Raw genomic sequence first — 25,379 nt, forward strand, 5'->3', positions numbered from 1 at the left:
CATATAAACCCAAACAAACAACATCCTAAAAGTCAAAAGTGTAATGCCGTTATTGCCATGAAAAATAAAATAGAACAAATCAGTGATAAACAACGGTTATCCTAAAGCTACCTTAAAACAGCTAATAGGGCTTTTCATCGATTGCCATGTGACACATGACGGAAGCTCGAAACAAATGACTGTGAATGAAAAGCCCTATATTCAACACACGATTTTATGATGGACAATTATTAGATTATCCTCCACAAGATATTAAATATAAAAAACTTCCGTATATTCCAAATTTAACTAACCAACTACCCTCTGTATACTGTGGCGTTATTCTGCCCGTTATTAGCACGCTCATCAATGTAGATGAACAAAATTTCAAATTAAGCTTCATCTGTTAAGATCTTTTCCACAGATTTTTCGTAGTCAAATAAACGCTTTTTTCTCCTGGCTCGAATTTCATTTTCAGCTGGATATTCGGAACAAAATTTTCTGCAATTTCATTAAATTTTCATTTGGTCATTAGCCATATTGTCTGCAACTTTTCATTTTTTCTATAGTTTCTGACAACATTTTTACACAATCTGACAATTTTCTCGCCGCATCATAGCACCGCACGGCCCTGACTTAGATCCCTGACGTAGTAATGACGTGTAACGGTATCTATATTGTACGGACTATAATTCACCATAATGTTATTGGTGGTACGTGGTACGCAATTGGTCATTGGTCATGACCACGTGATAACCACAAATGTACTATGGCCTATGGCTATTGGTTGGTTTTGCTGTGTTTTTAATGGTACGTGGCACGTGGTACTGGGGTACTGTACCGTACGTGTCAAAAAGAAATAAAATATTATTAATATTTTGTTAGTTAAAGCAGTTTAAATAAGTAAAATGAGATATTTGTGTTTAATGTTAGCGTTGTTATGCATTAATATTAAATTTGTACTGGGTCAAACCTTTGCCACAGATCCTGAAATTGATTCAACTGAGTTGCGGTGTTTAGGTTAGTTCCTTTATTTTTACCTTCCTTTAATGTAGAAATGTGGTCTGGTTCATTACAATAAAAATCTTTAATTATTCTAAAAACTCAATATATCCCTATGTACTTTTTGGCTTTCAAGAGTACACTGTAAAAATAATTTAAACATGTTCAAACTAAACTTTTTAAATCTTAAAGACTTTAAAATTTATAATTCAAAAGAACTCACAGTCCACAGTTATGAAAATTCATCATTGCCTTCAAAATAGTAATAAGAACCAAGGATGGGGCAAAATTCCAGATACAAAAACCAATACTAAAAATTAAAAGTAAAATTATTAGTTAAAAATTATCATATTTTTATTCACTATGGTCAGTAGTTGTTCTTTACAGTGAGTCTTAGCTTAATGAATTTTTCAAATTTTATTCGTTATATTTCCTGGCTAAGAAAATCTATGTACGTGGATCAACACAACAACCACAAATCTTTTCAGAGCGGCAGTATGCAAAGTATAGATTGCCACATGATGGTTGCCAATATCCGAACCAGATAGGCACTACAAAATGAAAATAGAAGTTACTCAACTGTTCATTGCAGATGTTCCTAAACTATTTTCTGTCATATACCCTTTGTCATGCTTTTCAATTTTAAATAGACCCCCTGCAATTCACCTAAGAAAGATTAAATTTTTAACAGTAGTGAAGTACTTACTGTGTGAATAAGTAAAAAAAACAAAACATTTTTACACATTTACTAATTAAATTTAAATCAAAATATAGTAACTGTTACATGAAAAAAACTAAGCAAAAAATAAATTCATTTAATGGGAGGGATGAACTTAATGGTTCAATAATAAATTATCAATATTTGGCATTATTTATACCCTATTCCATGAATATATGACTGTTTTGGATTATCGCGAATTAAAACGAATATTTTAGTGTGCAAAATATAAAGAACAAAAGTAAATTGCAAATTACATTGTTGTTTATTGGAATAATTATTAGAGCAATTTACTTTCATACTTCTTATATTGCACACTAAAATATTCGTTGTTGGGATGATCCAAAGCAGTCGTTTATTCCTGGAATGGACTATAATTTAGATATGTTTAATCTCAAGTGTCCTAGGTTAATGGTGTCCAGTTTGTTTCTTTTTATTATTGCGAGGTTTATAACTGCGCTGAAACCCCTTTCTAGTAAGTATGAAGATAAAAAAACAATTAAACACTTTTTCTCAGTAATCCATAATACAGAATAAGTAGGTAACATGTATGTCTTTTTGAGGCCAGAATTGTTGATATCTGTTTCTAAACTGTACCTTAAGTTCTTCGTTAGTGCTTATTTCAATCAGTTCGTCTTGTAATGTAACATACATTTCTTCAATAGTGCTTTTCATCGATTGTCATTTGTTTCGAGCTTCTGTCATATGTCACATAATATTAATATATCTATGTCATACGTCTTTGGTTTGTATCATTGGTATATACCAATAATGTACGATGTAGATATATTAATATTATGTGACACATGACAGAAGCTTGAAACAAATGACTGTGAATGAAAAGCCCTATGTCACCAAATGGATTGATAATCCATTGCAGTATTACAGTGGTCAAAATATCCCCAAATCCATTTTCAAAATCTGAATAGATGACATTCAAATGTTGGACATAGGTTGAAACATTGTCATCCTGGCAGATTACCTGGAACAAATTTGAGAACTGGGAAGAATCATACCGTTCAATGTTTTGCTTCATCTGTTTAATTCTGGCAAGAAACGTTGAAGTAATCGACTTTGTTTTTATCAAATTTAAACTCACTTGCAATTGCAAGTTCACCATATTAAATTTGGCAAACAAATCTGTCAAATAAGCAATGCCTGTTTTTTTCTTCAATAAATTTTCTTTCAAATTTTCATCTTTACTATCGAAAAACTCTAGAGCAGTTTCAAATAGTGTAAAAACGAGTATAAGCCTTTCTATAGCCAGCATACATTAGTGTGAAGAAGTAATTAGTGGAAGTTCTCGCCATTTTCTTCACATAACTGCTCAAATATCTGAGTATTCAACGCTTTGTTCAGGATTGTGTTTACTGCATCCATGACAAATTGGAGAGATACCGATATAGTATTTGATATAGAAGTGTTATTTTTATATGGGATTAGCCACAGTTTGGTTGTAATGACAATTACATCATTGTCTAAATATTACTTTTTTTATCTGTGGTACTGTGTTCGTAATAATGAGTTTTTGGGTAAAAAAATTGTAAATTGTGTTATTATGTATTGTATGTTGCTTATGCATAGTATTTGAAAGAGACATGTGTTCTACATTTTCTTATCCTCTATACTGTTGGTATGTTCTGGTTATTAACCTCTTCTTTAAGTATTGGTACTGGCAACAAAGTCTGCTACATTCTGCTGATGGATGTGCTACGCATTTTTCTTCATTTAGTAGGATAATGGCTGCTTCTTTGATTTTTCTCTTTTTCAAGTCTGTTTCCTTAATGATTTATGATGCGTCTTTCCACTGTGGTCTATGTTTGTTGTCCCAGACATGTTTGCATATCTGTTATTTATTGAGATCTTTGTTTTTAATGTACGTTTCATGGTTTCATGCTCGTTAATCCTGACTATAAGAGTAAACTAAAGAGGGACAATACATTGATAAATAAAACCAAACTGAATTTATCAGCTATCATGGATTTACGAACACTATGCACAGACAATACCTACTTCCAACTCAATGATAATTTCTTAAATAGATGACAGACATAATAAAAACATTCCCTGCTGAGACTGACATGACAGAACGAAAGTCAAGAGTTGCCAACTGACAAATGTATTTTGTTGCTTGGAATGTGGCATAGAACCATAGAAATTGTATATGATTGTGATTAAGTTAATTGTTTCCTTTGAAGGACAAAATATTTAGCTGATAAAGCAGTTAAGCGCTAACTATTTTTAGAAGAAAAATAGTAAAACAAAACACAAAGTTAAGAAAAAAATAAAATCAACCGAAATTGGAATAAAATAATTATTTAAATACAAATAACAAGTATGTGATGTTTATAACCTTACAAAATAATATAATTATTTATATAGTCCAGGAACCAAAGCTTTTCACCTCGCAATTTTTACAGAATGGATCAATTTGCTTGAAAATTTGAGAATAAGTAGTGGATAGTCCATGGATCAAAATCTATATGATGCCGACAGGCGACACCCCATCTCAGGGGTGGAAATTTTTTATTATATTTTGACCGCAAAAGTTAACAAAAACATTCATTCTAAGCAAAAAATCTTCTATACATTTTTTTGATAAAATTAATAGTTTTTGATTTATTCGCTATCGAAAGTGTTAGTTTTATATCTAAAAAATCAATGTTTTTCGATACACTCATTTACGATTCACTCAATTTTTGCCGTAGAACCAATTTTATCAAACCAAGTTCTTGGGAATTAAATTACCTACAATTTCATATTTAAATATTTTTTCGTATCTCTGACGCTAATCTTTCTATTCTGAAGAAAATGGCATTTTTTACCAAATTGCAAACATTCGTTATTCGCTTTAAACTTCAGTTTTTTTAAAACTAATCATTCTAAGCCAGTCAAACTTCTAGAATCTATTAATAATACATAAATAAAGAAGAATAAATAAGGCCAATGACTAAAAACACCGCCAACTTACAATATTATGCTTCCAATTGGATTTCTCCTTTTTTTTTCAAAAAAATATATTGTTTTTTTTTTAACCGTAACTTTTTTGTTTTATCTTAGAAAGTTCGTTAAAAAAGAATTTTGTAGGTTGTAAATGAGCCCCAGAAGTAGTTGATAGCATCAAAATTTATGCTCCAAAATTTTTTCAAAATTTATGCTCCAAAATTTTTTCAAAATTTATGCTCCAAAATTTTTTACAAAAAAATGTATTGTTTTTTTCACAATAACTCCGTTTAATTTGATTGATATCAGGTTTATATAAACACCATGTAAAAGGTAATTTGAAGTGCTATAAAATCGTATTCAAATAATTAATATTTTAAATCCCCTATTTTTTTAATATAAAATGTTAAAGGGCCCCTGTTACATGTTTTCTTAGTAAAGTTTAGGCTTTTAGAAAATGGAATTTACTAACATTTGAAAAACTCATGATTTTTTTAAATAATATGCATTCTAAACTAGTCAAAATGTTTGAGATCATTACTTATGCTAAAGTAAAGAAAGTTTAATAGAAATTACTATACATTTTAATTTTTGTGGTAATAGCGTATGTTTTATTTTTCACTTCCTAAAAAATTCTGAAGGGTCCTCTTTTTTTTTTCATAACTTGCTTAATTTTGCTGGTATGAACCACTTCTGGAGCTCTGGAGATTTAATAGGCATTCTTGAGTACTTTGACAAGTGTTGAATAAGTATATTTTATAAAATGCATAGTTTTTTCCCTTTATTTAAGCTTGAATATTTAGATTTGGGTACTCGCCGAAAAAAATATACATTTAATTACCTATAACTCACTTTGAATTCATATTAAAGGTTTTTCAAGTAAGGAATTTATTCGATTTTTTATTAGTTTCAATTTTGATATTGTAAAAAACGTTATATAGTATTTTTACTACAAAAGCGATATTACGTAGGTCAAAATTTTTGACGTAAGAGAACTGTCAAAACATTAGAATGTGACTTTTTATTATAAACATGGCAATAATGAAAAGTCACATTCTAATGTTTTGACAGTTCTCTTACGTCAAAAATTTTGACCTACGTAATATCGCTTTTGTAGTAAAAATACTATAGTTATTTATGAACACCGCTTTAAAACCTGCATTTTTTTACGAAAAATTAAAATCTTTGATCCATAAAAGCTCAAAAAGTATTGATTTATTTTAATAACTTGATAAGACACATTTTGCTTAAAATTTCTCTGTCGATATATGGGGTTATTTCTAATAAAATAATTTTCACCCCCGTGAGGGGGTGGCATCCACCCGAAGGATAAAAGTGCAAATTGGCGCCTTATCACTTTTGTTTTTTGAAGTATTTTCTAACTACTCACCAATTTTCATGAAAATCGATGACGGTTCAAAGAAATCGAAAGGTGAAAGAAAACCTTCAGTGACTGTACTATTATAATTAAATCGGTCATTGCGAAAACAACATACAGTGAGCTGGACAGCTGGAATAATTGTTACAGGTCGATTTTTAAAATAATCATAGTATATTATAGCAACAACGTTTTGAACTTTACGCGATCCCTCTTCAGGTGACAGTGATAACTTTGATTTTTTTTAATGGGAATTTGTAATTATATAATTACAAATTTTCAGTATAATACTTGCGCAAATTACAGAAAATTAATAATATTTTTGAAAAATTTAAACGCAGACTGAAAAATTACGTTATTACCGAGCGCGGAAAGTCCCCGAAAACTTTAATAATTTAATAAGTTACAGGGATGAACACGAAGAGAAAATTGAGTATGATTTGTAATTTTAAATATATTATTCAAAAGAAACTTTTTGTTTATTCTAAGGAACTTTTGGCCCTCGGTAATAATTTAATCTTTCATTCTGCATCTAAATTTTTGAAAAAATGTTCATAAGTTTTCTCAGGATTCGAAAAAAATGAATGCATTTAAAAAGTATTTGACTGAAATTTTGCGCAAGTATTATACATTTTTGTAATCAGTATTTCAAAAGCTTTTACAGTTGAGTCCCTGAATCTTTACCCGTGCGTCATCATTTAAAGTATACGAAATAAGTCGATGATAAGTCGGAAATTGAAATTTAATAAACGCAACAGCAAGTGACATTAAGTGACTTGCTGTTGCGTTTAGTAAATTTCAATTTCCGACTTATGATCGACTTATTTAGTATGCTTTAAATGATGACGCACGGGTAAAGATTCGCGGACTCAACTGTAAATGAGGTATTACATGACGTATTTTCCCATTTAAAAAAATCAAAATTATAACTCACCTGAAGAGGAATCGCGTAAAGTTCGAAACATTGATGCTTTAGTATACTATGATTATTTTAAAAATCGACCTATCCGAGCGTTTTGCTTATTAGTTGAGGAAATGAAGCTGGAAAAATGGCAAAACCTCAAAAATGGCAATTTTTTCGTCCAGCATCGATTTGTACAAAAATTTGGGATTAGGCTCATTTCACCCTCTAGTTAATTTTCTATATTGAGCCGTTGTACGCTTTTGGTTTTTTAAGGGTGAAAACCACCCCTAATTGTAAAAAATTATAAAATAACATTTTAAACTTTAATATTGTCAACATTTGCTTCTTATTAGTTACATAATTATTTTTTTGTCCTTTAAGATATAATATCACAATATTTCAACCCTTAAAACCACCCTTGTTGGAGCTATATATGAAAAGTTTACTTATCCTAAAAGAATAATTTCGGCTTGCGTCAATTTACATAAAAATTTGGGATTAGGATCATCTTACTGGTGTAAACTACCCTTATTGTTAAAAATTATATAAAAACATTGTAAACTTTAATATGTATAGGTAAAATTTGGTTTTGACTGGTTAAATAATGATTGTTTTATGCTTTAGGATATAATATAATATTTCAACCCTTAAAAACATTGCAATTTTTATAAGTAGACAATTAATAGATCTATACAGAAAAAAAGTAGAATTAAAGAATTACAAAAACATTTATTTACACAAAAATACGAATTTACAAATATATAAAAATACACATACAAATAGTTTTTTAGTCATCCAGTATACGAACCGCCTCTGTGGTATTATATAGGTACATTGAAAATGCTCTGTAAGGGGACTATTCGAATTTTTCGAAAAAAAAATTAGTTTTATAAACATAGCTCCTTCATTTTTGGCGATAAAAAGTTTTTTCAATAACAGTTTTGTAGGAGTTTTGAAGAGTAATAAGACTGTGTAAATTAAATTCCGTAAGATCCCTTAATTTTTAATTGAGGTGGGTTTAAAGGGCTCGAATAAGGGGATGTTTGCTCGTAAATAGATGTTTTAAACAGCTATATCTCGCTAACTGTTCACTGTAATGAAAATCTATGCATAAGGAAATTTTAGCTATTAAAAATCTACAATTTAGTAATCTATCATTTTTTTCGTATCTCCAGTATTTTCGGAGATATTTTGAAGAAAATGATAAAAAATGCAAAATTGCAAAAAATCAATTTTTCTTTAAACTCCAATTTTTCTAAAATTAGGCCTTTTAAATAGGTCAAACTTCTTGGGTGTATTGATAATATAAATATAGAAGGAATTACAGAAAGGCGAAGACCAATTTTTAGTTACAAGGGTAGGTAGGGGGTTGTTTCACTGTTTTTTTTTTCGTAGAAAAAATTAGGTACCGACTTTTTTTTGATCATAAGTTGCTCAATTTTTGTGCTAGAAACTTTTTATTATTGTGTTTGAAAGACCTTATTGTATGCTTGAAAAAACAGCATGTAAGTTTTCCTGAAAAAAATGTAAAGTTTTCCCGTTATTTGGCTTTGATTATTTCAAATTATGCATTTGACGAAAAAAGCTAGCCTTTAACATGCCGTATCTCGGTTTGTATTGGTCGTAAAAATATAGAAAAACAGTTTCGTTTGTGTTACTAAAAGATGCAATTTTGATTTCTACAGTTTTTTTTTATTAAATGCATATTTTTCGAGTTATTCTCAAAAAACCCTCTAAAAAAGTCGATTTTTCCGTCGAAAAACTGTTACTTTCAACCACGAATAACTCGAAAAATATTAGTTTTATGAAGAAAATGTAAAAACATTTTTTCTTAAAATTACTTTTTACATCCATTTACATGTAGTATGATATAATTGATCCAAATAATGCCATAACCCAGACATCCAAAGTGAAAGTTATCCTCCACCACCAAATTGTTCTATATGGTCGACACAATGTTCAGAAAAAAGTCACACCATTTTGAGCGTCGGGTTTGGGGGGTAGAGGGGGGAGAAATCGGTAAATTCGTAGTTTTTTTAGGTTTTTCGTCAATATTTCTAAAACTATGCAGTTTAGCATAAACAACCTTCTATACAAAAATGTTCTACATCAAATTTGCAATAAAAAAGGTCCCATACATAATCCTTCTAAAATGAACGGTTCCAAAGTTACGGAGGTAGTATAGTTAGTATATTTGGTCCAAAAAAGGTCTAACCCAGACATCTAAAGCAAAAGTTTTCCTCCAACGCGAAATTGTTCTATATGGTCCACCTATTGTTCAGTAAAAAGTTACACAGTTTTGAGCGTCCGGTTTCGAGGGGGGGGGGGGAGATGGGGTAGAAGTCGGTAAATTAGTAGTTTTTTAAAGTTTTTCGTCAATATTTCTAAAACTATGCTTTAGCGTAAACAATGGTCTATACAAAAATGTTCTACATAAAATTTAAAACAAAAAAGGTCCTATACATAATTGTTATAAAATCAACGGTTACAGAGTTACGGAGGGTGAAAAGTGGAGGTTTTCGATACTTTTTATATTATCTGGGCAATTGATGATGATTTTGGGTATTGAGGTTGACGTTTCTTCAAGGGCTTATCACTAACATATCATCGGCCACTGACATAGCAAATTTTATTTACAAAACACAATCCTGTTAAAGAAAATTTCTATAAATTGCCCAAAGAATATAAAAAGTATCGAAAACCTCCACGTTTACGCTCCGTGACTCTGGAACCGTTGATTTTATAACAATTATGTATAGGACCTTTTTTGTTTTAAATTTCACGTAGAACATTTTTGTAGAGAACATTGTTTACGATAAAGCATAGTTTTAGAAATATTGACGAAAAACTTAAAAAAACTACTAATTTACAGATTTTTCCCCCATCTCCCCCCCCCCCCAAACCGGACGCTCAAAATGGTGTAACTTTTTATTGAACAATATGTGGACCATAAATAACAATTTGGTGTTGAACGAAAACTTTTACTTTGAATGTCTGGGTTAGGCCTTTTTTGGACCAATTATACTAAACTACCTCCGTAACTTTGGAACCGTTCATTTTAGAAGGATTATGCATAGGACCTTTTTTATTTCAAATTTAATGTAGAACATTTTTGTATAGAAGGTTGTTCATGCTAAACCGCATAGTTTTAGAAATATTGACGAGAAATGTCTGGGTTTGGGTCTAGTTATACCATACTAATGGTTAAAATGTAATAAAAAAATTCTCACCCCCGATATGGGGTGGCAACTACCCCCAAGGTTTTAGCGTACAGCAGCATGATATAGAAAATGATCCTTGGACTTTGCCCTACCTTCTGTGAAAATTTCAAGTAAATCCATGCTGGACGAAAAAATTCAAAATGCTTCATTTCTTCGACTATATGTGCTGAAAATAAATGTTAATATGTGAGGCGGTGGGGGGGGGGGGGGAGAGAACCAGCATTCCATTAATAGTTGGATATTCTGTGGTAATAATATATTTTATATATTATTATGCGTTATAAATGCATCGTACTAAAAGACAAAAAAGTCTAAATGTTGCGTATTTTCTTTGATATTGAGTTTTTAAGTTTGTGGACTTATGTTGTTTTCGAAATGAACCATAATTTTTAATGATTTTTCTTAATTTTCAGCAAGAAACAGTCAAAATACATAGAAATTTATACTAAGCATCAAAATTAACGCACTACCTTAAAAATGGGACATTTTTGATGTCTTGTATTTCCTAAAGCTGTTGTCCGATTTGAGTGATTTTTTTTGTGTCTTATAGCAAAGCTTATAGCCTTATTCTTCAAGAATATCGATGTAATAATATTATTGCTAAACAGGTAAGTGTCATTGTATACCAGGTCTAACAATGATAGTGTGTTTTTTCCTCAAAGTCTGGTACACCCTGTGGAATATTCTAGCGTATATAAAATATGGAAATTACAACTCTACTGTAGCCTTAGGCTTTCTTAACATTTGGCTTTTTGATTCTTTCGCTTATGTGGGATAATAAAAAAGTTAGGTACTTTAACAACTAGCTATGATATTCATCAATATATGTGCGACAAACTTTAAGGGGTAATTTTCTGCATGAAAATAATGACCGTTTGCTTTATAAACACATGTCCACAAATGCTTCGTTTCCGAGATACGGGATGTTGAATTTTTTCTTACAAACTGACGATTTATTTATTGCTCTAAAACCGGTTGAGATATGCAAATGAAATTTAGTACGTTTTAAGGGGTAGTTATTGCGCATTGTTTGACATACAATTAAGAATTTTATATTTATCATTGGCGTGCATACGGGATGTATCTAAAATATTTATACCCGTATGCACGCCAATGGTGAATATAAAATTCTTAATTGTATGTCAAAAAATGCGTAATAACTACCTCTTAAAACCTATCAAATTTCATTTGCATACCTCAACCAGTTTTAGAGCAACAAATAAATCGTCAGTTTGTAAGAAAAAATTCAACATCCCGTATCTCGGAAACAAAGCATTTGCGGACATATGTTTATCAAGCAAACGGTCATTATTTTTTCAAGCAGAATTACCCCTTAAAGATTGTCGTACTTAATTAGAAACACCCTGTATTGATGAATAACATCGCTAGTTGTCAAAGCACCCAACTTTTTTATTATCCAACATAACCGAATGAATCAGAAACCAAAATGTTAAGAAAGCCTAAGGCTACAGTTGAGTTTTAATTTCAATATTTTATATACACTAGAATATTCCACAGGGTGTTCCAAACTTTGAGGCAAAAACACACTATCATTGTTACACCTGGTATACAATGATAGTTACCTGTGTAGCAATAATATTATTACATCGATATTCTTGAAGAATAAATCTATAATATACTAAAAAATATCTCAAATCGAACAACAGGTTTAGGACATACGAGACATCAAAAATGTCCCATTTTTAAGGTGGTTCGTTAATTTTGATGCTTAGTGTAGATATATTATGTATGTACATATTATACAGTATTGGAAATATTTTTTCGCAACATAAGAACTTTCAATGCAATAACTTTGATTCTGGATTTGCAACTAACCAGTGTAAATTTCAAGGCAACGTCGCGATGTTTCATATTTAATTCATTTGTTCGACTGCACTGAACTAAGGTGCTCCATCGGATTGCATCGTTTGTGCGAAAACCCGCGGTAAAGGAATTACAGTCGTACAAATGAATTAATTTTAAAATATCGCGACGTTATATTAAAATTTACACTGGATAATTGCAAATCCGAGATCTCAGTTCAGTGCAGTCGAACAAATGAAATAATATGAAACATCGCGACGTTGTCTTGAAATTTACACTGGTTAATTGCAAATCAAGAATCTAACTTATTGCAGTAAATGTTCCTATGTTCCGAAAAAAGCTTTCCAATACTGTATACAAGAAAAAGACTAAATGTTACTTAATTTTTGATATTAACTTTTTAATTTTGTGAACTTACGTTGATTTCGAAATGAACCATGATTTTTAATGTTTGTCGAAAAATTTTTTATTGTCAGCAAGAAACAGTCAAAATACACAAGTTAAGAACATATATTATGTGTTGTTTTCGAACTGACCGAGAAACATACCGACCTACCACACAATATTTAAAAATACAATATAAACAGTAACTGGCGTTGTTTTTGTGCCGAATGGTTGATTTAAATCTTAAAAACATCATGGCGTCGAAAAGCTATTTTACCCAAAATATGGACTTATATTGTTTTCGCAATGACCGATTCAATTATAAATTAATCACCAATTATTTATTTGTATTGTATTTCTTATAATTTTTTGTTTTAGTTTGTGAAAAGAGTATTTATGAATTAACGAAAAAAGTTAACAGATTAGACCCTAATAAAAAAGTGGATGTTGGGGGATACCGCCTTGATGTCGATGGAAATTATGGGCATAAATCTATACCACAAACTCGATCTGAGTTAGCTCTTTCTGAGTTAATTGAGGGAGTTTGTACTGAAATGGATAACTACGTACGTGCAAAACGGAAAAGAGATGGTAGCTTGACACTATTAAACATGCTCTCTGAGGATGGTACTATGAACCCAGATTGGTCTGAAGTTGATATTATCCAAGATGGAGATTTAAATAAAAGTCTTAAATATTATGTAAGTTCTTAAAACTACATTAATTTGAAAATAAAAAAAAACAAAAAACGAATAAAATCCTTTATAAAAGGTATATACAGTAATACCCCGAACTTACGCGATAGGTGGGACCGAGCGATAATCGCGTAAGTCGAATTCGCGTAAGTCGGGGTATAATTTCGTATAATATATGTACGTCTTTTTACAGCGTCGAGAATTTTTGTCCTTGTCCTTTATAATTGTTCTGACCGTCGATTCCGATAGATCAAACTTCTTTGATAATTCACAAAATTTCATTTTTGATTCAAAATCTTTAATTACGTTAAGTTTACATTCCAAAGATAACGTTTTCCTTTTCTTATTCGATACAGGCAGATCAGTTTAACTTTTTTTTGTATGACATTATTACTCTTTCAAGTCTTCTTAGATATAAAACAAAAAATCCCTTTATAAAAGTAACAAACACCCACTCCATTAAACAAAAATGTAGATAAAGTCAATTCGCTTTTCTGACACAACTGTCTAGTGACATTAGTAATTTTTTTTTGGGAATTTCAGTTGCTAGGCGTTACTGGAAATTACTACACAACCAAACATACCTGCTTGTAACTAATATTATTAATAGTAAACAGACATAAATAACATAAACCTTACGCCAATCAATAATTATTTATTGTACAAAATAAAAATATTTTGTAGAAATAAACTCCCCATAATTTTATAAAATTAGTATACACTCCCACTATTTCTAATAATTCTTCTTTTTTTAATGAAAAATTAAGTTGTTTTGAGCAGTTAACAGTGTCAGGTAGGAATTTTTGTGTGTATGTTTCCTAGTTTCCTATTCCGAATGTGTCAAAGTGAATCTCGGGAGAGCGAATTTAGTATAAAAAATACCTAATACAAAATAAAATCGCTGATTCCGTGTGAAAAGTCCAAACATGTATAATACATTGGATGAGCAATAGTGTGTGGGTGTTAATTCTATCTCGTCGATAACTAAATGATCGTGTGGCGCTCAAATAATGAATCGACAAGATTTTAAAATCGCATATCAAATAACAAATCTACAAAATTTGAAAATCGCGTAACTCTGGGTTCGCGTAAGTCGGGGTAGCCTAAGTCGAGGTATTAGGTACTGTATTTAAAAATCCCTAAAAAGGGCTACATCACAGAACTAGTTTTCGATTGGATGACCAATCATTATCAATGCTTACGTGATCTGACATGCTAACCACCAAAATACAATATTGTAAAAATATATGGGTAAAAACTCTTAAAAAGTAATCCGCCAAGGAAACATAAATTAAATATGCGAACTTAAACATGGATGTTCAAAATATTCCATGTATTATGCTCTAGGTACCATCTGAGCTCTCATTCGACTTGTTCACATGTTGACAGTATGTTAGCAAGTGACTTGCAACATTTTGATTTAAGAAATGTGTGAAGAAATTACAGAAAATGTACAATGTAGGTATGTATCTAATGTTGAAATAAATGCAAAAAATGTGTCCATCATATACATTATTTTTTTAAACATGACGATATATTTTAATGTTTGAAAAGTGTAAGACTAAAAAGTAAAAAATAAAAAAATACGAAAAAACAATTTTAAAAAAAGAGACTTAGATTTTCTTTTTAGTGTGGCAAATATTATAAGAATTGTGCATTTAATGATAGAAGCATATAACTTGGACCACATATACTACACATATAAAGGTTCAAAATTAGATATGAGGCCATCTCAGATTTTACCTTTTACAAAAATGGCGGGCATTCAAAATGGCGACGATACATATGTGACTAATAGCTCGATAACTTTTAAACGAAAAGTCCGACTTCAACCAAATTTGGTATGTGTTCTTTTTTTGATGTATAAGATCGAGCTCCTGAACCGAAAGAATCGGTTTACCAAAAGTTATGTTTTTCCTGATTTTTTGTGTAAAAATATGTTGTTTTTTTTTTTCAATTCTTTCACCCTGTATATATTAATTTTTCAAAAAGGTATTACCGGCATTGAAAATAGCGTAAAAATATTTTTTAAGAAATATTTTGAACTTTTTAGTCATGTTAATTACCATGTAATAAATAATGCATAACTTATCTTCACATGTACCTATGTGCGACAGATTCGTGCAAATATAATAATTATTGTGCATTTAATGGTAGAAGCATATAATTTGGAACACATATACTACACATACAAAGGTTCAAATTTAGATATGAGGCCATCTTAGATTTTGCCTTTTACAAAAAAGGCGGGCATTCTAAATGGCGACTATACATATGTGACTAATAGCACGATAACTTTTGAACGAAAAGTCCGATTTCAACCAAATTTGGTATATAGGTTCTTTTTTTTATGTATAAGATCGAGCTCTTGAATCGGAAGAATCGGTTTACCAAAAGTTATGTTTTTCCTGATTTTTTTTGTAAAAATATGTTGTTTATTTTTTCAATTCTTTCACCATGTATATATTAATTTTTCGAAAAGGTAATACCGGCGTTGAAAAGAGCGTAAAAATATTTTTTAAGGAATATGTTGAACTCTTAGTTATATTAATTACCATTTAATAAATGCATAACGTATCTTCACATGTAGGTACCTATGTGCGGCAGATTCGTGTGCAAATAATAATAAGTATAAGAATTATTGTGCATTTAATGGTAGAAGCATATAATTTGAACCTACTACACATACAAAGATTCAAATTTAGATATGAGGCCATCTCAGATTTTGTCTTTTACAAAAATGATGAGCATTCAAAATGAATCTGCCGCAAATAGGTACATGTGAACATACGTTATGCATTTATTAAATGGTAATTAACATAACTAAAATGTTTAAAATATTTCCTAAGAAATATGTTAACACTCTTTTCAATGGCGGTATTACCTTTTTGAAAAATTTATATATACAGGGTGAAAGAATTGAAAAAGAAACAACATATTTTTACATAAAAAACAGTAAAAACACAACTTCTGGTAAACCGATTCTTCCGGTTCAAGTCTTCGATCTTATTCATCAAAAAAGAACCTATATACCAAATTTGGTTAAAATCTGACGTCTCGTTCAAAAGTTATCGTGCTATTAGTCGCCATTTTGAATGCCCGCCATTTTTGTAAAAGGAACAAAAACTGAGATGGCCTCATATCTAAATTTGAACCTTGAAAATGCACAATAATTCTTATAATATTTGCACGAATTTGCCGCACATAGGTACATGTGAAGATACGTTATGCATTTATTAAATGGTAATTAACATAACTAAAAAGTTCAAAATATTTCCTATAAAATATTTTTACTCTCTTTTCAATGGCGGTATTAACTTTTTGAAAAATTAATACATACAGGGTGAAAGAATTGAAAAAAAAAACAACATATTTTTACATAAAAACAAGGAAAACCACAACCTCCGGTAAACCGATTCTTCCTGTTCAAAACCTCGATCTCATACATCAAAAAAAGAAACTATATACCAAATTTGGTTGAAATCTGACGTCTCGTTCAAAAGTTATCGTGCTATTAGTCACATATGTATAGTCGCCATTTTGAATGCTCGCCATTTTTGTAAAAGGCAAAATCTGAGATGACCTCATATCTAAATTTGAACCTTTATATGTGTAGTATATTATGTGGTCCAAATTATATACTTATATCATTAAACGCATAATTGTTTCACATATCGGCTGCACTATTAGTTACGAGTGACTAAAATTAAAGATATAAAAAAATCAACTAAAAAGCAAAAAAATAAAAAATAAATCAAACTCGAAGGATTATTCGAAAAAAATTGTTATGACAGATTAAATATACAAAAATCTCACACATTCGTTAAAGAAAAGCGTGGGGCGCGTCTTCATCGAATAAACGGTTTGAGGATATATACTTTTTTACTTTTCGCGCCCCATGCTTTTCTTTAACGAGTGTGTTAAATTTTTTCAATATTTTAACGGATGTGTGAGATTTTTGTATATTTAATCTGTCTAACAGTTTTTTTCGAATAATCCTTTGAGTTTGATTTTTTTCTTACTTTTTGCTTTTTAGTTGATTTTTTAATATTCACAATTTTAGTCACTCGTAACTAAAGAAAAGCGTTTCTTAAAATTTTTTTTTTCGTATTTTTTTATTCTATTGTTATTTTCACCGTTCCCGATACTATTTTATTAAATTATCCAGAGATTAATTTTTTTGAAGTGAAATATTTATTTGCCTTCTTAAATATAAATAGTCCAGGTTGTATGCTCGCCCCCGTTAGGTAAATTATTCCGATTCGTTTTTGTTGCACAAACTTACTCAAAAAGGCGTCCTTATAACAAATCCACAGGGCGTTCTTGTAACAAATCCATACCGCGGTCGGAAAATTGTTTAAACATTATTTTACAAATTCAAAAAATCACATTTTTCACTTTGGACAAATTTTTTTTGGATTCTTTGGGTCATTCTGAGCAAAAAATGGTTCTTGTGATTTTTCTCTAAAATTAATTGTTTTCGAGTTATACGCGATTTAAAATTTGAGAAACGCGAAAATAGCCTAATAACTCGGTTAAAAATTATTATTATGACAGTCAGAAAGTGACCAAATTAAAGTTTAGTCCCTCCTCCCCTCCCTATAAGATCCTGAAGAAATTTATTTTTGTTATTATTTTGAGCATTGGAATATTTATATCATATAAAGGAACATTTTGAGCTTAGGAAAATGTTCGTAGGTTCATTTTTGGCCAAGTATCAATATTTTAATAGTGCGCTCTGAGGCGCAAGATCGGCTCAAACCAATAAGGTACGTGCACTAACCGCTCGATAGTGTAACGATGGGTAGATACCGATCGTGCACACAGTTCGATTCTCCGACACGGCAGCAATGCGCGCCCTATCTATTTCCCACTTCGACCATCGAAGACAAAGAGGTGGCCCGCCGGAACAATATCGAACGAGGTAACAGCAGTTGGTCTTACTGAGACGGATCACTGACTAGCTAAAAGCCAGCCGTGTAATTCAGAATTGATGAATCGCTCGCGGTGACCATAACCGTCAATTGAACGGTTACTCCCATCTTCATCTTAGTGGTTTGTCGATGTGTTTGTGTGAATGTACAGTTACGATCACTGAATAGTTTAGTCTTACCGAGACGGATCACTGACTAGCTAAAAGCCAGCCGTGTAACGATTCAGAATTGATGAATCGCTCGCGGTGACCATAACCGTCAATTGAACGGTTACTCCCATCTTTATCTTGGTGGTTTGTCGATGTGTTTGTGTGAATGTACAGTTACGATCACTGAATAGTTTACACCTTAATTTTTATATTGTAATACTGTAAAATTGCAGTGTCGTGCGGATTTCATAAATGTCAAAGTCAAAAAGTCAATGCTTGTCAAAAATTTCGCGAGTCATCATCATCATCATAAGTGGCTCGACAATCCGTTGTGGATCTTAACCTGCTCACAAAGAAGTCGCCACTCCTATCGATTCCTGGCAATTTCCCTCCATCTTCTGACCCCTAGAATTTTTAGGTCTTCTTCCGCATCATCAATCCATCTTCTTCGTGGTCGTCCTCTACTTCTTGTGCCCTCTGGTTTTGAAAATGTTAATCTCTTAGTGTATTCGTGGTCTGACATCCTAGCAATATGCCCAGCCCATCTAAGTCTCTGCACTTTAACGAATTTCACAATATCTGGATCGGTGTATAACTGATACAGTTCAAAGTTGTATCTTAGACGCCATAGCCCATTTTCATTTACTGCCCCAAAACTCTTTCTAAGAATTTTTCTCTCAAAAATACCAAGAAGTCTTTCATCATTTTGAGATAGGGTCCACGTTTCAGCTCCATATATCAAAGCCGGTCTTATTAAGGTCTTGTATATATTGAGCTTCACTGCACGTTTTATATTTTTATTTTTTAAATGTTTATGGAGACCGTGAACAGTTCTGTTTGCTATTGCTATGCGTCTTTTCATTTCATCGCTTGTCGTGTTTATTGAGTTGACTAGCGATCCAAGATATGTGAATTCCTTGACTTGCTCAAAGGTGTGATTGTTAATTTGAATTCTCTGTTGGATATTTCGGGAGTTTTTAGAAACCAACATATATTTGGTTTTTTCCTCGTTTACCACAAGACCTAATTCACTTGCCGCGTCCGCAAACCTTGTAAAACACTGCACCATATCTCTCAAACTTCTGCCCACTATAACTATATCGTCAGCGAATGCGAGAATTTGCGTCGATCTATTAAAAATAGTTCCATTCATTCTAATATTTAATTTTCTGACTGCCTTTTTCAAGGCAATATTAAAGAGGAGACACGCCAGCGCGTCTCCCTGTCTTAGACCATTATTAACGTCGAAGAACGTAGAGTTTTCTCCTTGAATTCTAACGCACGAGCTTACGTTTTGCATTGTTAGTTGGGTCAACTTAACTAACTTAGGTGGGATCCCAAAGTCTATCATTGCATTATATAATGCGCTTCTTTTAACAATGTCATAGGCTGCTTTGAAGTCGACGAAGAGATGGTGGGTATCCATGTTATATTCTAGCGACTTTTCTAGAATCTGCCTATGTGCTTGAATTTGATGTATAGTTGACTTTCCAGCAGTAAATCCGCATTGGTATTGACCTACAATATCCTTTGTAAAATGTTTAAGTCTTTCAAACAATACATTGCCGAAGATTTTATATGCAGATGCTAACAAAGTAATGCCTCTATAGTTCTTACAATCCAGTTGATCACCTTCTTTATGCAACGGACATATTACTCCCTTTAGCCACTCTTCTGGTACCAATTCATTCTGCCATATAAGAACTATCAGTTTATGGATTGTTGCAAAAAGTTGATCACCACCTTTTTTAAACATTTCCGAACAGATTTCGTCGATTCCTGGGGCTTTATTGTCTCTGAGTTGTAGGATGGCATTTGACACTTCTTCTCTTGTTGGGCCTTCACTGTGTAGTTGATGATGTAGATTTTGTTGATTTCCTATGTTGTAACCTCCTTCAATATCGTTTATATTTAGATGTTCGCTGAAATCTTGTGCCCATCTGTTAAGAACTAAGTTTTTGTCATGTAGAATTTCACCGTTAGTGTTTCTACAAAATTTCGCGAGTGTTGAAACATAAAATAACGATATAAAACTCCTCCAAAATGGTTAATAAATGAATTTGAATGATGCACAAAAGCAAGAGCAACTCGAAGAAGGTTGGTTTTTAAGACAAGTTGCTGCAGATTTGGACGTGAGCCATATATGTGCATATGGAAAATCAAACAAAGATTGGATAATTTCGGATAGATATAAAATAAAATCGGTATTTTCAAACCAGACTTCCTTGTTTTCATTATTAAGACCATAATCCATTCCATTCAAAAAAAACTTCTTTCTATACTTTCCATTTTATTAAACTTTGTAAAATATATTTTTAGATTATTCTTATTTTTTAATTTTAAATAACCTATTCTAGATACACCACTGTTAACGTCACTTTGACGTAAAAGGTGAGTTTAAACGAGGTAATAATTTAAAAAATCGGCTCCTAGATACGTAAGCCTGTAAACTATTCAATGACCGTAACTGTACATATTAACATTTTACAATTGGTTGTGGGACTTAGCGTCTTCTACAATATTTGTCCATTCGTTCCTGTTTTTGCTTATGGTTGTCCATTCTCTAGCTCCCATCTTCTTAAGGACCGCAATTATCTGGTTCTCCCATCTCGTTTTCGGTCTTCCTCGTGGTCTGCCTGATACTGGTCTCCGTTTGGTAATTTTCTTGATAACTGCTTCTGGATTTCTCCGTTCTATATGTCCCATCCATCTGAGTCTCTGTGCCTTGATAAATTTGACAATATCTTGTCCTTTCAAAAGTTTTCTTTGTAGTTCATCAGTTTTCTAAATTCATTTTTAGCTAAGTTTAGTGGGCCTGCTATTCTCCGAATGATTTTTCTCTCTAGGATCCTTAATCTTTCTTCAACTTTCTGTGTCAAACACATTACTTCAGTACCATATATGATTACAGTTCTAATTGCTGCTCTGTAAATTTTCAGTTTAGTATTCTGAGTAAGCTTATTATCTTTGAGGAAGTGGTTGTATTAGTATTTCCAGTAGTTTCTGTTTCCCGCCAGAATTCTTTCATTAATTACCATGCCTTTTATCATTAGTTCCATTAACCCTTAAACGCCCAACCTTTTTTTAGGTTCCATGTACGCCCAAGGGTGGGTAAAAAATGTCCACCTCGAAAATAGCTAACATATTTATTGAGAGTTGTTAGAAATGGATTAAACTTAAGAATCTTATGCTTAATAAACACAGCATCTTCTAAAATATTAATATAAACAATTTACAAACCTTACAACAAAATTACAATGTACATCAAAATTAACATATCAGTAAAAGCCAGCAATTCAGATTTGTCGATTTTCTCCACATTCTTCCTTTCAACCTCCTCCTTGGCGGATAATTATGTAGATTATGTAATTATACGTCGATAATTATATGGATTATCTTCCTGCCAACGAGAAATTATATAGAAATCTTTAGTAACAAGTTTTACCAAGGGTGTACTTTTTATGCCCACCCATATTTAACTCAAGATGCTACTTTTATTTTCAAAAATATCTGTAGAACCAAATTAACATTCGATAAAGGGCTGTCTTTTTAACAATAAATAATTTTATAAACATTTTTAAACACGTAATAAATATGTTACAAGGGAATACGCATTAGGTGGACATTTTTACCCACCCTTGGGCGTTTAAGGGTTAACGGAGACCCGTTATTGGAGTTAACGGAGACCCAAAGATATTTAAAGTGTTCTACCTTTTTAAACTCATACTGGTCAATATTGAACCTTAACATTAACTGTATTTTTTCTTGAGCATATTCGGTATTTTGTTTTATTTTGTTTTATTGCCAAACTCCTCTTGGATGCTTCCTTGCACAACTTCGCAAATTCTTCCTTTAAATTGTTTCGGTTTCTGCTAATCGATGCTATCATCCGCGTGCGCCACATTGTTATGTCATCAGCGTACGTCACAAGTTGCAACGTCGATGTTATAATAATTGTATCTTTTATTTCGGTAGCTCTTATTGTTTCTTCTATAGCGACATTAAATAGTGACGTTGATAGAGAGTGGCCATGTCGTACTCCAGTTGCTATTTCTATATTTTTGGAGATGTCATCTGTTATTATTGCTGCCGTCGATCTGTCATTATCATTTTCGTAAGCTTCATGAGTTTCATTGAAATATGTAGGTTTTCCATGTCTTGTATTAGATCGAGTCTTAATAAGCTGTCAAATGCTTGCTTGCCATCTATGAAAAGGATGTGCAAGTCGATATTATGTTCGTAATACTTCTCAATAATTGACTGCGTGACTATGTGTATTGGGTATATTGTTGACATCCCCTCTCTTAATCCCCGCTGGTAGTCTCCTATTTTAGTTTCAATGTATTTTGAGAGTCTTTGTCTGATTAATGATGTCAATATTTTGTAGTAGCTATTTAACACACATAATACGCTATTTAACCACATAAGCTGAATGACAACAAATAGAGCAGTAAGGATGGCGACAGACCGTTTCCCAATAGGAAGACGATCAGTGGAAAGGCCACGAAAACGATGGAGCGACAACTTACTGGGGGCATATTGAAAAAACAGACAGAATCAGGTCTACACAAAATGAAGAAGAAGAAGAACACTTGCTTTTACATAGCTTCATGAAGAAATTTGTTTTGAAATTTGACAAAATTATAGGTTTTGCAATGTGCTCTTCCTTTTGCATTTGAATTAAATACAAAAATAGTAATTTTGTATGAGAATATATTAGATACTGAATTTTGAAAGAGAGACATTGTTAGATTGCCTCCAGTCTTTCTTTCATTTCTTAAACAATGTGGCTAGTATAATGTCTATTTTTTTCTTTCATATTTTCATAATTCTCGTATGAATTTCTTTATGCATTCATTCTTTATGCATAGTAATCATTGTCCAATGGTAATTGTGAAAACATCGAATTATACACTACACTTATTTATTTACTGTATCTTTAATTATTTATTAATCATTCATCTACAGGGTGTTTCTAAATAAGTATGACAAATAAAAATGAATAAAGTTGGATTTATAGTTTGACGTAGCATAGACGTAGACGTAACGTAGACGCACTGGAAAAGTTCAACACCGAGTTTTGTGTACTCTTGTTTATAAATGAACGCAAGCGCCTGACGGAACGTAAGAGAAACGTAGCGTAACGGAAGAGTTGACCAACTTTCATCTTTTACAGTGCGTTTCTTATGTCTGGCCAATCAAAATCAAGAATTTTGTTCTGTCACCCAAAGCCCAAAGTGGACACGCCCTCATCCATTTTGTAAGGTTAAGGTGTTTATTAACATATTTGAATTTTGTTAATTATTTGTTACAATTAGGCCCGGTCTTTTCACCTTCGAATAAAAGTATTTATTAAACTATTATTCGGAGGTTTATTTGACAGATTTACATGAAATCTGCCGGATAAACTTTCCAATAAATAGTTATTCGGAGGTGAAAAGACCGGGCCTTAAGTTATTAATTTAATAAAAATATATCATGGTGTAGTTTCAATATTTCAGATAAACATGAGTTGTTTATTAGTCTAATTCTGGGGTATCCACACATATACGATAGGTAAATCCAATAAACATTATTAAATATTTTAAAGAGTAGGAAATGAAACAAAATAGTTGGAAATACCACGGCACTAGGAGCATACCTTCGTGTATTTCCTAATCCATGTAACACCAAAACGGATACCTATATATTATAATAAATAATAGTATAAATAAATAAACACAAAGTTTGTTTACGGTTCGTATAATGTATAATTTACAGCATAGGGCATAGGCTATGTTGTTGAATTAAGTCATTCTTTCTACTCATGCGCAAAAATTCCGCTACGTCGAATTATAAATTGGCATACTATTTTCTTACGTTTACAGTCCGTTTCTTCCGTCTGCGTTGCGTCTACGTCTACGCTACGTCAAACTATAAATCCAACTTAAAGTATGACAGCGTTAATATATTTTATTTTTTGCATGAAAATGAAGGGTCGTATGAAAAAAAGGGAAGATAGATATTGTGTCACAAATTCAACGAGGAATTTAAACACTATTTTTAATTTGGAATATCTCGGTGGCGCACTATTTTTTTTTTAATTTCAGACCATTACCCGTACGCGCTAATGGTGAATATAAAATTCTTAATTATATGTCAAAAAATGCACAAAAACTACCTCTTAAAACCCACTAAATTCCATTTGCATATCTCAACCGGTTTAAGAGCAATAAATAAATCATCAGTTTGTAGCAAGAAAAATTTCAACACCCCGTATTTCGGAAACGAAGCATTTGCGGACATATATGTTTATCGAGCAAATTGTCATTATTTTTCATGTAGAATTACCCCTTAAAGTTTGTCATATTTATTTAGAATCACCCTGTATATTCAATTCACATTTAAATTTTTTGTCATACTTATAAAATATGTATTTTTTAGTGCGAATCGATTATGGAAGAATATGAAGATGAGATTATTAAGTTATACCAAGAAGATGAAACGGACGTATCAGATACGTTCTGTGTTAAACAATCAAACATATGTCCCCAAAAAAAAATTAAATCGGAATTGTGATCTCAATATTTAAAGTACTGGCTGTTAAAAATATTCTTAATAAATGTTTTTTTAATTACTAGATGTTTATCTATTTCAGGTAGGCTCGGTTTGATTTTCAATCGAACGGTCCTGGTTTTATCATAATATCATAGTTGTATATCATAAAAGTTTTCTTTTCGTTCTTCTTAACCTATAAAATCCAGCGTATCTTTTACGATTTTGCAAATTATTTCATCAACAAGTTGACATTACGAGAAAAATGAGACCTTGAGCTAGAAAATCGGTTTACTGGGCTTAGAGATATAGCTCTTCAAATATAGCGTAAAAAGGGCTATTTTCGACCTTTCGAGCGGCATATCTCAGGCCCAAGCATCAGTGGCGTAGCGTGAGTGTTGGCTGTCCGGGGCGGAAGACAATTTTATTGCGCTCTTATTTAGGCATTTTAATTTAATGTATACTATACATTACATAGATTAATTAAAGAGAACTTTTTGGCGAGAACAGTCATCATTATTTTGCATTATACGGGTTAGATTTAAAATAAAAAAGTTTATCTAAGTTTTACAATCACGTTTATTAATTATCTGTCAATATTATCTGAAAAGCATTTACTTTCTGAGTGCACCTGATTCATGACTTGAAACGTTAGGATTTAATTTCCACCAAGTATTAAATCCATCAGATGAGCAAAATTGAAATCCATTCGGT

The 25,379-nt window shown here is 31.7% G+C and overlaps 1 protein-coding gene across 1 annotated transcript; it reads left to right on the top strand.

Moving 5' to 3' along the window:
• Positions 1 to 738: 738 nt before the first annotated feature.
• Positions 739 to 24,747, top strand: LOC114331032 (protein seele). The gene is made up of 3 exons (XM_028280493.1): positions 739 to 999; positions 12,732 to 13,054; positions 24,555 to 24,747. The coding sequence occupies exons 1-3, from the start codon at positions 888 to 890 to the stop codon at positions 24,687 to 24,689; spliced, it is 570 nt and encodes a 189-aa protein (XP_028136294.1). The 5' UTR covers positions 739 to 887; the 3' UTR covers positions 24,690 to 24,747.
• The last annotated feature ends 632 nt before the right edge of the window (positions 24,748 to 25,379 follow it).

Source organism: Diabrotica virgifera, chromosome 7, assembly GCF_917563875.1.
Source record: "Diabrotica virgifera virgifera chromosome 7, PGI_DIABVI_V3a".
Classification (NCBI taxonomy): Eukaryota; Metazoa; Arthropoda; class Insecta; order Coleoptera; family Chrysomelidae; genus Diabrotica; species Diabrotica virgifera.

What these genes read in the sequence shown, in the direction of transcription:
- LOC114331032 (XM_028280493.1), top strand. Translation starts at nt 888, where the DNA reads ATGAGATATTTGTGTTTAATGTTAGCGTTGTTATGCATTAATATTAAA. An exon ending in AACTGAGTTGCGGTGTTTAG is followed by an intron (nt 1,000 to 12,731) that starts GTTAGTTCCTTT and finishes TTTTTGTTTTAG; the next exon opens with TTTGTGAAAAGAGTATTTAT. An exon ending in ATAAAAGTCTTAAATATTAT is followed by an intron (nt 13,055 to 24,554) that starts GTAAGTTCTTAA and finishes TGTATTTTTTAG; the next exon opens with TGCGAATCGATTATGGAAGA.